Source organism: Pseudopodoces humilis, chromosome 16 (genome assembly GCF_049639895.1).
Source record: "Pseudopodoces humilis isolate 2021_Gansu_Grassland_sample_001 chromosome 16, ASM4963989v1, whole genome shotgun sequence".
Lineage (NCBI taxonomy): Eukaryota > Metazoa > Chordata > Aves > Passeriformes > Paridae > Pseudopodoces > Pseudopodoces humilis.
The window spans coordinates 11,997,322-12,011,568 of NC_142215.1; the positions used below are offsets into that span (position 1 = coordinate 11,997,322).

Sequence of the window (14,247 nt, forward strand, 5' to 3'; positions counted from 1 at the left end):
CCAAGAGCCACCAGCCCTCCCCACCTGACACAAGGAGCTTACACGGCACACAAGGGAACGGTGTAGTGAAGTTACTCCAACTTTATTTCAGGTACAGTTAATATTAGATGACAGAATACCCTAACTAGAAATGGGTTTCGTTGAACAAAGCATTTGCCCGTAAGCACAGCAGTTTATGGCACACCGCTGCTATCTGGGTGTGTATTTACACATCCTCAGATTTTAACCAACTCCCTTGGCAGTCAACAGCAGGCCTGCCATGGAGGCAGAGGGAACCCTGTGACCATCTGGGGTCTGTGCCAGCACACAGCTCATGAGCCACCAACCAACCAAAAAAACCTGAAACAAACTGTACAGTTGTACTTTTATTTGGACATTTTCCAGTGATAGCTATTAGGCTACAGTTTCTATGATGCATACATTTACTAAGTACAACATCAGACATTACAACAGATCAGAGCTCAGGTAATTCTGACAATGTTTTGTTTCTCATCTATGTACGGTAGTGGCATCAAGTGGAAACCTGTGTTTAAAGGCTTTTACTCATCGCATGAAGTATCAGCATCTTAAAAAACCCAAGTGTTTACTCATAATTTTAGCATGGTACTTGAAATGTGTTCAGTTTAAATCACAAATTACATATAGACCTTTGAATTGCAATTGCTGGTGTTTCCAAGTTGGGAACAAATGTTGCTGGATATCAATCCACTTTCAATGAAGCTGATGCTGCTTTTTCCTGTGATAGATTAATCTCATTTAACTGAATTAAGCACTTTTATGTTCCATCCCAGTTTGAAGTGTGAGGAGCAATTTTTCAAAATTTGGGTAGAAGACTGTGTCCTAAACATCAGAATAAAATGATCACTGGAATAAAAATACACCAAACTGAATGAGGTAATTATTGTGCAAAATCTGTAGAATAACTGTATATATTTCTAAGGGGTCACTGACAAGTATTTTTCCAGCATCTGATAAAATCTCTCATCTCAATAGATAATAAATTAAAATATAAAAGATATGTCCACATTAAGAGAGCATAACAATGATTCAAAGGAAAAAGTTTTTTAAATATTTCTGCATTATATTCCATGGTTAAAGAGATTTTAGTCCTAAGGTGAAAGTTATATTATACACTCACACTAAAATTTTACTTCTGAAAAGTGCATGTAAAATACTGTCATGTAAAATGTTAGATGAATTACCATCAATACATCTATTCCAACTCAAAAATATTCTCCTTTAAAACATGTCAAGCAGCATGTACTTTTAATGTGATATAAAAGTCATACCAGTCAAACCACTGAGTTTAAGGATGATACCTATAAATTACTAAACACTACTTTTTTTTTAAGGAAATGATACAATAAGGCTTTTTACAGGTAAACAAAATTTAAAGATAAACAAAAATACATTTAGGCATACATTTTAAATACTAACGCTGAAGTAGTGGATACATTTCCTGATCTACAGTATGAACACACTGTAATGCCAATTGTTTGGTTTTCAATAGGAGAAAAAAACTGGTAGGTCAGCATGTTCTCATGTGTTTTCTTTCCTAACCCTGTTACTGAATGTGAAGGCTTTGCCATGACATTCTCACAAGTACAGTACCCTGACAGACTGAAAACGACCTTACACCTTATTTGGAGCCACTTGACAGCAGCCAGAATCTCAGAAACCAAGTAACATTTGGAAAAGGAGTGTTTGGTATACCATGCAGAGGAAAACAATCTAAATCGTTCAGCAAAGATCATTCAGAACCTTTTTACAATGCAGTACTGAGTTTCTGGGAGTACTGACATGATCCATCAAATGTAATATGGGCCATTTGAATACAAGATGAAAGGAGCATCTTAAAATGATACTGACAAAGTTTATGTTGTCTTTATTTCCAACTTTAGCAACCATACAAACAGCACGTCTGCCTCTCAAGTAAAACAAAACTGAAATGTTTCAGTCTGCTTAACAGCAAATCTTTTCTCTGTGAATCTGCAGGCAAACAGAGGAGCACCGAACAGTCTAATAGTGTACCTCTAGGTTATTTATCAATATTGTAAAATAAATTAATGTTAACACTAAGATGCAGATTATTATAATACATTAAAAATATTGCACAATGCAACTGAGCAATGTGTGTGGCTTTATTTTTACATGTATATTTGAGACATACACCACAGAACTGGAACCTTACGCGAGGCTTCTGTGCTCATGCCCCACACTGTGAAATGTGAATTTTATATAGCAGACTCAAAATGCGTGAGACAGAAAAATCTTTCCAGTAAAATGTGCAACATTCAAAATAACTCAGTTTCTCATTATGCACTCTGATTTCCAACTATTAAATCGGCATGAATCATAGTCAAGTGACAGCATCATAGTCAAAACCTACTTAACTTTCTTGTTAGTCAACCTTTCTAAGAATGAGAGCCTTGGGCTATGCAGATTTTTTCTATTAAAGTTTTTCCTCACATATTCCAGTGTGAAAGAAGACTTTTCTCTGGTTTGATTTTTTTTTTTAAGTGGCAAAAGCCCAAGACATTATACTCAAAATACACATCGTCATCTCTGGGGTCTACAAAGAACAACATTAGACAGGCTCTATAACCTTAATAAATACTTAAAATCATTACTGACTTCTCATAGTTTGCTTCAAGATTCTGTATTTTAAACTAACTACTTTTAAAAATAACTAAACATATAATTTCCAGTGTGCTACTTGTGCTTAGTTACCGTTTTCCTCTACAGGTGTTACTTGATACAATGTGCAAAAATCCAGTTAAAATAACAGACTGCAACAGACTGTAAATAAGGTTGACAACAAAAAATGAAGTATCTTATTTTTAGTGCTTAGTATGATACTGTCACACATTTAAAACAACAGAATATGCAGCAGCGATTCAGTTTGCTTGGTAAACCACAGTTCTAACAAATGAACACCTAAGAGCATATAGTGAGCTATAAGACTTACCACTACAGTTTATTTCAAACTGACATGAATGAGGAAGTGGTTTAAGAAATAACTTTATATATTGCCAGTTTGTGTTTTTCCATTCCAGTTTTTACAAATTAAATGTAACAGGCTCCCACGTGACTGTGTATTCTACTACAAAATGCCTTACTTTCAAGTCTTCCATGTCCAGGAACTGTGACTGTCCCTATTGGTCCCCACCCATGAGAAGATTACATATGGATTTTAATTTACACTATTTAAATATGTTACTAAAGATCTAAAAATGTCTCTAGACAGCTGAAGACACAATTTTTGTCCAAGCCCGATTTCCATACTCTGGAAATGTATGAATCAGTGATGTCCTCATAAATGCAATGACCGAGCACAAATGCACATCTTCCTAGGAGCATTCAGCCTGTGGTGCTGCTGTGCAGTTTCCAGCTACCTCAACTACACATCTGGGCTTAGACAGGCTTTTGTTCAGAAAAGGTGGGTTTAGTGGCTCACTATGTTTGAACAGGTACAGAGATCAGGCAACCAGTTCTCCATCTAACACTGACGGGACATCCTTGCGATCAGACACGTGATATGAAACCCAGGCCCAAGCTGGCTGGGATCTGAATGGTTTCTAAAGCCAGAGAGGATGGATTAAACGGAAAAGTAACAGGGAAGATGTGTTTAGCATCCATGAGCAACTGAGGAGAGTCCTTCCTGTCTCGCAGACGCACCTGCAAAGACAAGAAAGTGGTGACACCGGTGCTCAGCCAGCTGACTGACAGCAATCACCTCCCAAAGACGGTCTGTGCTTACAGCCGTGTGTGCAAACACTCTGTGCTAACCTGAGCCAACACATTTACACCAACTGTGCCATTAAACTGCAGTTACTTTGATCAGCTTCAGTTCTGCACATCACCCCGTTACAATGCAACCTGGGAATACTCAGATTCCCTGCAAAAGGAAGACTTTGCCCAGGATCTGGTAACCATCTTTTCAGTAAGTGGAATTACAGCTTTATCTCAGTTCTACCTTCCCAATCCCCCTTACCTTGCTATACTATAATTCAATTTCTACTAAACCAGAAAGCTCATGCTTGTTTCTTTAATTTTGCTCTACTGGCTGTGTATCTTTGGAGTTCTCCAAACTTTTAATTTTCATCAATATATATAAAAATAGAAGAGGTAAATTAAGAACTTTGGTATGGATATAGGCCTCATTTTCCAAAGCACTGAACTTGACATGCAGATACAGGTCTGAGTAAATCTGCATATCTAAATCTCAGTGCTTGAAAAGCTGTCATACAAGTGAACACACATACACAAAGATGAATAAGTACAAAAATCTGTCACCTGAAAACCTCATTCCTACTGACAGGGAAGCTAACACTTTCATGTAAGTCTGAAGGCAGGAACTTGTGATTGCTTAAATTATAAGGCTGACATCATCTTTTCAATGCTGTTAAACTATGATAGCTAAAAAGCATAGTTACATTCATTTTCATGAATGTATTTCAGGGTGCAAGCAATTTTGGCTTATCATAGGTTTTCTTAGGAAGAGTCAAATGGTTTTTGATGAGAAGACAGACATACCTGTATTGTACGTATAAATGACACCAAGACTCTCTCTTCAAACTCATTAACTGGAGTATACAAATTCAGAACTTTTACAATCTGTGAAGAAGAATAATCACTTTCAGGTTCATGTTATTGATCAACCAACAGATGCATCCATGATTACTAATAAAATAATTTTAAAACTAGCTATTTGAAAAAGAAAATTATTTAAAAGTATGTGCTATTTTTTTGCTCTATTGATTAATGCAGAATTCCATCACCCTGCTCAATGCTATCAGTTAAATGACTGTCTCCTTCAGAACATGTGCTCTTTGGAGGTAGAAACCCTAAATTTCTACGTATGTGATGAAAATACCAAATGATGGAAAAATCACATGAAAAGTAACTGATTGTTTTCCTACCCAAAAACATGACGCATTTCTCACTCTAATTTTGACCCTGCAGTCATGACCTCCTATAGTCTCACAACTTTTCTGTTTTTCAAGAGAGTGAGCTATTTCTCTAGAAACAGGGCTAAAACCACCAAGAGAAAGTATTAGATAACAAATACTTTAAATAATAATATGGGTGAAACTTGTAAAATCTATTAAAAAATCTCTTTGTTTTTTTACCATTCCCTTTATTAAAAAAAACAAAACACTTTGTTAAAAAGTTAAAACACAGTTCATGGAATTCTAACTTATTCAGTAGAAAACTAAATGATTTTCCAGTAATCTGAATTAATAAATCAAAATGGTTTTATCAACACAACTGCTAGTGCTGACACAACTGTGAAAGAAATAGGGAAATTTCTTCCTTTTCCTTGTGAGAACTGTTCATTAAGCAGCAAAGATGCTTGGGTCCATTTATACCTGTACAAGCTGTAGCATGGTTTGAAAAAGAAGTGCAACATATCTGTACAAAATCTGAGCCTCAAAAATAGGAATCTGTTTACTCAGGTCCACTTGGTTCAGCCTTTGAGGCTAATGGCTGTGGTAACTCTACACTCTTGTTTGCAGACTCAGAGACAACAGCTCTGAATTGTCCATCAGCTTGGCTGGATACCAACTCTGATGGCAGAAAGATCAATTCCCACTACCCTAGGCAGAGCTGTGTGGAGTACAGAGACGTTTTTGAATGAAGACTTTTCTCTAAGGATTTCCAAAAACTGAGAGACTGTGTATAGCACTGCACCCTGAACAATCTATTTAGCTTCCTCTCATTTGTTCAAGACTTGTCTCAAACATCAGACTCAAAAGGGTCTGGTCCTTTTTTCACTCCTCCCCAAATTAATATGTTTTAGTAAAACAAAGTAAGAAACCTCCAATTCCTGTGTGACAACAGTGCTGGCAGGGATAGCAAACACCAACAGAGCAGAGAACTGCTCAGGAGGGACAGCAGGACAGACAGTGAGGATTTGCTCACCTGGGCAGTAGTCAGTGCGTTGCACATTGAACAAATGGCTTCTGCATCTTCATCTGTTTTCTTCTTTACCTGCAGCAACTGTGCAGCCTGGATGAGAGGTTCCAGGGTTTCCTTAGCACCACTATTCATCAAATTTTTATCACGTAGCCATTCTTCCAGTTGACTCACATTGTATCTGTACAAAGAGGTAAGAACATCAAGAACATTAATGCCTGATTATGGATAAATGGAAAGCATGTGTAATTTCCCAGCATGTTGATTTCCCAGTGCTGCTTATGTCCTTATGTGATTTTCCTTCTTGTTAATTTGTCTTCACACTATTTTCTTCCAATTAAGGCAGGGATTTTGACATTCATAACAGTTAGAAACTATAGTCAAAGATTTCCACTAACTAGTCTTTCCCATTTGTTTCTCTTCCTATTAATTGTGTGAATGTGATAAGAAGAAAGGCAAATGAGATTTTGTCCACACTGAAGTACAGTGAGGCTTTGGAAGGTAACTTGAGGGACTGGAATGACCTGGCTAAATTTCCTGACATATGCCAGTAAAATCCACTGGAGAAGTGATGTGAAATGCAGGAGATGATTCACAAGGCTTTACCTCAGGATGCAGCAAATTAGTGTAGACAAAGAGGTATCCACTGCACCACCAGTACACAAAGAAAAGCAGCAGGTATGTTGGCTATTCTTCTCAAGCTGAAGAAGCAATTACCAATATTTCACCTAAGTTCTGCTTCCCACTTGATAAGGAAACACTTTTTGCTTTGCTTCTACCACATTTCCTTGATTGTCAGGTAGAATTTGGCCAAGGTCAACTAAGCTGGTTTTTAACTGAGTTTCACCACATCAGTTGAACATCATCTGCACCTGTTTGCATGTGGAAAAATAAATACTCCAGATATCTGCACCTGCATCAAAATGAAATTCAGCAATGTCAAGAGTTCAGTAAGATTTCCAGCAGTGCATTGTGGAGAACCGTAGCGAGCTTTCCCACCTTATCTGCATTCCCTTGCTCCACGAGCACATGTCCTTGCGCAGGAGAAGGTTATTGAGCGTTACAGCCCCGATGATGTAGAACATCTGCTTGACCACCTGTTTGATCAGCTCTGGGTCCATTCCATGCTGACACATCACCGAGTGGAAGGAGTTCAGCTGCCGGATGATGGAGTCCAAGGTGTAGGTGCCTTCATCAGCAATGCTGGATGTTCTCTTCCGCAGCCCTGTCGGTTTCACCCCCGAGACACCTTGGATGGTCTCGTGCTCCAGCATTCCTGAAACTGCATTTGATTGACAACGTTATTGTAATGACTGGAAACTGCTGATACACAAACTTATTGTGCAAGACGGCAAAGCAGAGGGCAGGCTGGGCTTTCTGCTACCCTGATTTCCAGAAACTGTGTGTCCCACTGTCTTCTGCAAAATCTAAGTTCACAGGGTTTCTACAAAGATTCTAGCATGTGTGTTTAAAAGGACAGTCTGAACCTAGCTCAGGAAAGTAGTTTTTTCCTCCCAGGGTCATAGGAGCAGCAGAGTCAGCAAACTGAGAGCTGTTCCATTCTTTTAAAATGTTATGATTGGAAAGCATGAAAATTTTGGTGAGAGTGTTGTTTGAACAGAAAATGAAAAGTATTCTTAATTGAAAAAAAAAAACCAACCATCTTTGAATGTTAGTTTTATCACTGCTTGTGATTTAATTCCTCACTGCTGTCCACAACGACCAAACCATTTTTTCCATATTAATTTTAATTAAAGGCTCTCATGTAATTAAAGTCTGATTTTTTTCCATGGGATACTTCCCAACAGACAGGGAAACAAATATCAGATTGTCCTGACAGCTTCTTCCTGTAAATGTCTGATTTATGCCAAGCATGAATAAGATAAACCAATTTATTCTGGCACTGCCAGAAAAACCAGTCACAGTTTAGCTTTTCCTCTAATCCAACCTGTCCAGAAGAGTCCTTGTCATATGTGAACAGAATACCACAAGAACTATTAATGAAACTCTACTGTTTAGGAAGAAATAAAGATACATCTACTACTACCACCATCATGATTTTCATTTTGGTACTATGTTGTGAAGCTTAAGGAATTCAACTTTGCCTTACCAATCATTGGCTGCAGAATATTTTCCAACACTCGGACAAGTTGTTGGTAGATCTGAATAGCCAAGTCACTCAGTACTTGTCTATATTCAGCTAAATCAAAATTAGTGAGGCAGTGTTCATTTTGACGAGGTGTATTATGCTTCATGAACCCCTGAATTCATAAAATAACAGAAATTAATGCTTCAGTAGAGCACAAAAATATTACACAAACCCAGTATTTGCATTTTCTTTCATGCAACTGACAAATAATACCTTAAGCCACAGCCCTTCAAAATTTTAGTTTGGAACTTTGATTGAGGCTAATGCTAGGATTTGCTTTTCAAGTGTGATGCCTGGCAGCACCTGCTTCCTTAATTCCAAATTTCAGGTCTGTGACACAGGAACAAACTCTGCCAGCTTTCTGGCAGGCAAGACTCCCTCCCTCTTCAAAGTGCATGGGCACTTTCACCTGGCCAGCTATGGCCAAAAGCCCAGTTAAGCTTGAAAGAAGAATTGTGCATATCACAGCCTCTAAACATCCACTGGGCTGCCATACTATGGCTAAAAGGATTAATAAGGCCTTTTTGATAGGGAGTCCAGTGAATCATTGCTAAAAAACCATAATGGTACCTGCCAGATTCTCCTGCTTAACCTTAGCTGGCCCTTCTGGGAGCCCACTGTCATCTAGACTCTGGGTCCCAGACTGCAGTAAGGGGAAGCTGCTTCAAATCTTATATCCCTGTGCTGTCACCATCACTCCAAAAGGTGTAGCCATCTGAAGAGACTATGACTAGATCTTTTACACAGGATTTGTTAAGGAGCAGTCCTGACAGCAGTACTGGAGAGCAAGAGAAACCAGAGTAAGAGCACTGCATACCTCTTCTCCACTGTACTGCTTCAAGCAGTGCAAAAATCGACAGGTGTTTGACAGCCAGAAGGAAACTGTTTCAAAGTCATCGCCTCTTTTCTGAAGATAGAAACAAACACAGCTCAGCAAAGACTGGCAGGAGAAGAAACAATAGAATGCAAGATACACAACTAAACACTTAAAATACACTTTCTAGCAGATCCTCATTCTGATGTTTTGCAAAACTTTGTGTATTACAGTAATGTATTAGGAAAGCAAGGGTTTTGGCAAAGTGCTGTTTAACACCCTCCCTGTTTTCCTTAGTATTTCTCACTAATATGATTTCTTCCACAGAGATGATCTTTCTGTGTTTTACAGGCCCATCCTAATTGCTCTGGGCAAGAATCAAACGGCAATGTGACCATTCCCAAAATACCCAGTGACTCTTGTGAAGAGCCCAGCAGGGAAGACTGGAATGATACAGAGCCAGCAGAAGGAGCAGGGAAGGATTCAGTTTTGATGAATGCCACTTACATCATAACCCTTTTGACAGCCTGATATGGAAAATGAAAACAACAAATCCTTCTCACCAAAGAACACAGGATTGAGTATATGCTGAGTAGTTCTAGAGGTCTGTAGTGTGCACTTCTTTCACTTAAAAATGTTCAAAAATTCCTAAGGATATCTAAGCTCCAGCAGGATTGTTTACTAAGTGTTTTTTAAAAACTTGTAAGTTTGATTAAAGGCTTGGCTTTTGACACATCTCTCTCATTTAAAAAATAAAAAAAAACATGTAAACATAAAACACATTTATGTCTTAATAATGCCTTCGAGATACACCTGGCCTGAACTCTCCCAGCCAACTCCTTGCAAAGACTTTGGGCAGTAACTTATTATCATCAGTGTAATCTGTAGGTGAAGCAAATGAGGAATCTGTTAACCAAAACTGCAAATGAAACTGTTTATTTACATGCTCTGGAGAAGATTAACGAAGACTCACTCTGCAAAGTCTGACTACATCCAAACTTTGTAAGCTGAGCTTCAGAGGAGGGTGACTATTCAAAACAAAAAGAAGGTGCTTCTTTCCCTATTAATTCAATGCATCTCTGCTACTGTATGGACAAAATGCCAGCAATGTATCCATACAAAATTTGTTATTTTTTTAACACAACTCTTGGGACTTTAGTGGGAGTTCACTGATCACAAATCCAGAGCCAATTCACTGAAAGCCTTCTCCTCATTCCCCTAACATAAAACCAAAAGAGAATTTTAACATTTTTTTCTAAACTAAGCAGACTAACTAACCTTTAACACTTTTTTGATGCCATTGATAGTGGAAGTCAACAACGACCGCACTTTCTGGTCATCATTAAGGTAATCTGCATGGCGCACACACATGAACAAAATATATGCTGGTAGTCCTGGAATCAGGTTGACAGCTACCCCACGTGGTTTCAGCTCTTGGGGAAAAACAAACACACATTGTCTTGTTAAATGTCAAGTCATTAGAAGATGTTATATGAGGTAATTGCAACCTCCCCAGTTAATAGCATATACATGGATATATATGTATCTCTGGTCAGTGAAAACTCAGAGTAAAACCAAGAGACACTTTCTTGATAAAAGAACAGAATAAGAAAATAAAAGTGCCTGCTAAAAACATGCAGGCATGTTAATATGTACTATACTAATCAGGAAGGATAATTAGATTACAATACACATTTAGGAACTGTAGGTAAACCAAACACCGTCAAAACCAAAACAAGCTATTCATTTCCTAATGGAAATTCTGTGTTCTTATTATTAAGTTTTCAGATTGTATGGAAGCAGAGAAGGCCACAAATGAGAAAAATGCTTACCTAAAATAAGATTCTTGACAAGTTTTTGTTCATCTTCCTTCTTATATTCCAACATCCCTTGGAAGTCCTTTTCTTTCCGTGGAATGTTAACCGGACGAATAGGTTCATCAATGATTTGTCCAGGTGATATATTCTCCATCTGGCCCACTTTGGAGAGAGAATGAAAAGAAACATTACATTTTCCAGTGAAAACAATACATACCAGAGACATTTCTGTAACATTCCTAAGGAAAGTCCTGGCTCCAGCAGGACAGGGAAGAGAATATTAAGAGCCTAACTGAGAAAACTCAATGGTTGGGAAAAGGTGGTTTAGTAAGTGAAGGAAAAGGGGCTGGGGGGTGGGAAGCAAAGCAAAGGCAATTACTCATGATAAACCCCCACCCCAAGAAAACTGATGTCCAGCCAGTCTCAAAACACAGCTACCTTGTGTCCAAAAAACCCTTCTGTGGTTCCTGTCATTAGGAGGTGCAGCATATGGAATATTCCTTTGGCCAATCTGGGTCAGCTGTCCTGTGTGCCCATGTGCCCTCCCACCTCACCTTACTGAGGGGACAGAGTGTGAGAAAAAGGAAACCTTGACACTTTCCAGCTCTGTTAAGCAGTAGCCAAAACACCAGTGTGTTCCCAGCAGTGTTATGGACTCAAATCCAAAACACAGCACCACACAGGCTGTTATGATGAAAGTTAACTCCATCCCAGACCTACTGCATCTTTCTAAGTTAATTAGGCAATACACACAGACCAAACAATATTTTCAGGAGCATTTTCCCACTCTGTATTACGTAAGAACATTACTGTGATCTTGCCCAGAGAAGTAACTGAACAATATTTTAAGACTTTTTTTTAAAAAAAAAACAGTTTGGGTAACTAACCTTCACATTCAAAGGAAAACTGGGTAACTGATTTTTGCCTGGCTCATATTTAGTACTGCTTTTCTCTTGACAAAACCAGATACTGTCTTTGAGTATACAAACAGTGCAGAAAACGTGCCTCTATGTTTGAATACTTTCTGCCTTCAGAGAAACATCTATCTCCTTTTCTTATCTTCTAAAGGTTCCTAAAGGAACACACAGAGGTCTGAGTATACATCCTGTTTCTGCAATCAACAGAGGCTAGAGCTACTGAAGCCCTCCCAACTGCTAAAACAGATGGGTTTGATGACAATCAGATCACAAAGTAAACCAAAATCTTTCTCTCAAGATCTGAAAGTACCTTCGAGTTCACCGATCTTCTTAGCAAATACTTTCAACTGCTTCTTTAACTTGCGAACAGTTTTGTCCTGCTTTTCCAGCTGCTCCATTAAATCCTGTAAATTAAAATAAGGGGAAGATTAAGATATGGGAACAATCCTGTGCCGTGTGACAGAGACAAAAACAGTGCAGTTAGAGTTATGAGGCAGTGAGGAAAGCTGAACAGAAGTGCCATCCTCTGGCCAAGGGTTGCAAGCTGGTACACTGCCTACAACACAAGCCAAATATTGCAAATATTATTAAGTTATATGCAGCATGACAAAGGCAAAGCTCATAGGCAGGTAGATTCTGCAGACACTCAGAATGAGGTCAGTTCATATAGCAGAAGATATTTTGCTGCAAACACATCTCCCTAATGCTTCCTCCCTGCTCTTCCAAGTGCCTCACAGAAATGACTTTCTTTATTATTAAACAGCTATCCTGTATTTCTGCATTGTTTAATCCTGTCTTTAAGACTGACTCCTTATTCAGACCTATCTATGTTGAGAAAATGAGAGATTCCTAGAAAGACCATAACTTGCACTCAAATTTACCAAATCAAACATCCAAACACCATTTCTTGTGTTGCTCTGCCATTTCCCTTGCTGTCATCACATTTCCTTACACAGAAAATGGTTTTCTACATATTTTTATTCTGTATCTGAATAACATCTAGCACCTGGAAGTCCTAATCTTTTAATATACCGTATTTGTCCTTCAAAGGAACATTCCCAGAAATCTGAATAGTTCTGTGACATATCTGCTGTAGTACATTCATAAAATAATGGTGTAATTAAAAAAGGCAAAGTCTTTCTAAAGAAAGCAAAACCTCAAGCTCAAACAACCTGAAAGCCATCCCAGGTTAAGTGTTGGAAAGCAGCTTAGAAGAAAAACCTCCTATGCATGAGGATTATTCTTGGCACTAGTAAGAACACTAGGGATCGTGAACTCCCTGCTTCAAAAGCATCATCTGGGAATCTACACCTCTTCTGAAGTACTGGAACATTTTAGTGCAGCATAGGCACAAACCTTAATCATGTAGTAGAAGAGTTGACAAGCTGATACAATATACTTGAGCAGTAAGATATTAGGCCTGTTGACAACAGAACTGAGGCCATGCTTCACATCCAAAGCACTGTTCAATTTTACAACAGAAATCCTAACAATTTAATAACACTACCTACTCATTGTCAGAAAAAACAATTTCTCCTGAAATTAACAAAAAGATACACATAAGTTTGACAAACTGTTTCAAATGTATCAGGGAAGGGATATGACTTCAGAACAACCTCTATGTGAGGACAAATAAAGTTCTTTCTATGGTTCCTCTAAACAAATTTAGCAGATTTCACATCTCATTAAGATCTGGAAACTCATAAATTATATTCTTTCCAGCTCACATATGGTGCTGTCTTTAATTTCAATGAAAAAATTATCTCCAATGTCATTCTTCATATTTTGCATTTCTGAAAAATAGTAAAATCAGAATAAATTCAGGCTATGACTGGATTGCTGACACCATTCACCGTGGTAAGGATCTGTATGATCAGTCCTCTACTTTTCTGAACTGAACCTAAATGTATCAAAGTTTCAAACCAAAGAGTTTTTTTGAAAATTGAACATCTTTTGCATCATGTACCTCTTTTCCAGGGCTGTATTAAGAAGTATTCAAAAAGAAACTTTAGCTTTGCTCACAGCACAAGGCTCATATTAGTAACAAAACTGTGCATCAAAAAGAAACACAGATTACACAAAGGACACTAGGGCTAACAAAAAAAAGCAGTGAAGGAAGTAATTTGCATCGTGAAGCTCTCTGCAGGGGGATTTCCTCTGAAAGGGAGAGAAGGAGACAGCCTGCTTTTCAATTAGTGCTTCAGAAACAGCGACCAGACAACAGAGAAACAGGACTTTTGTGAACTACATACAATCATCCGCTTGTAAAGGGAAATCCGGTACAACTGATACTTCTTGGGATCATCTGCATACAACTCCTCATAAAACTGCAAAAATAGGGACAGGGTTGGTTTTCTCCCTCCCTCTGAGACACTGAAACTTCAGTGAGCACTGTACAGATTAAATCAGAATACAACAAGATCAAGGATTTCCTACTTTTAGGTAGTCTAGGCCTTAGTTGTGCTCATGCCAGCACCTCCCAGAGAGCAGCTGATGTAGATGAGTTGCAGAACAGTCAGATCTTTTAAAAATGGTCTGTACTAGGACTGTGAAAGCATGGAATACAACCTTTGTGAGAACAGGGACAGGACATTTTCTTATGCTAATGAAGATGGGATTGCAGTGAACACT

General features: G+C 38.3%; 1 protein-coding gene across 8 annotated transcripts in view; it reads right to left on the reverse strand.

Moving 5' to 3' along the window:
- Positions 1 to 56: 56 nt before the first annotated feature.
- MYO5A (myosin VA) overlaps positions 57 to 14,247 on the reverse strand; it is a 97,059-nt gene continuing 82,868 nt past the window's right edge. For 4 of the 8 annotated variants that reach the window (XM_088062956.1, XM_088062951.1, XM_088062954.1 and 1 more), the window contains 10 exons: positions 13,869 to 13,943; positions 11,927 to 12,020; positions 10,715 to 10,861; positions 10,161 to 10,315; positions 8,886 to 8,975; positions 8,030 to 8,180; positions 6,919 to 7,201; positions 5,926 to 6,100; positions 4,537 to 4,617; positions 57 to 3,678 (listed from right to left, as the gene is read on the reverse strand). In XM_088062956.1, the coding sequence (XP_087919082.1) occupies positions 3,526 to 3,678; positions 4,537 to 4,617; positions 5,926 to 6,100; positions 6,919 to 7,201; positions 8,030 to 8,180; positions 8,886 to 8,975; positions 10,161 to 10,315; positions 10,715 to 10,861; positions 11,927 to 12,020; positions 13,869 to 13,943 (1,404 nt within the window). In that variant the 3' untranslated portion in view covers positions 57 to 3,525. The remainder of the gene's footprint in view (positions 3,679 to 4,536; positions 4,618 to 5,925; positions 6,101 to 6,918; positions 7,202 to 8,029; positions 8,181 to 8,885; positions 8,976 to 10,160; positions 10,316 to 10,714; positions 10,862 to 11,926; positions 12,021 to 13,868; positions 13,944 to 14,247) is intronic. The other 4 variants (XM_088062957.1, XM_088062953.1, XM_088062955.1 and 1 more) reach the window with 1 other exon arrangement.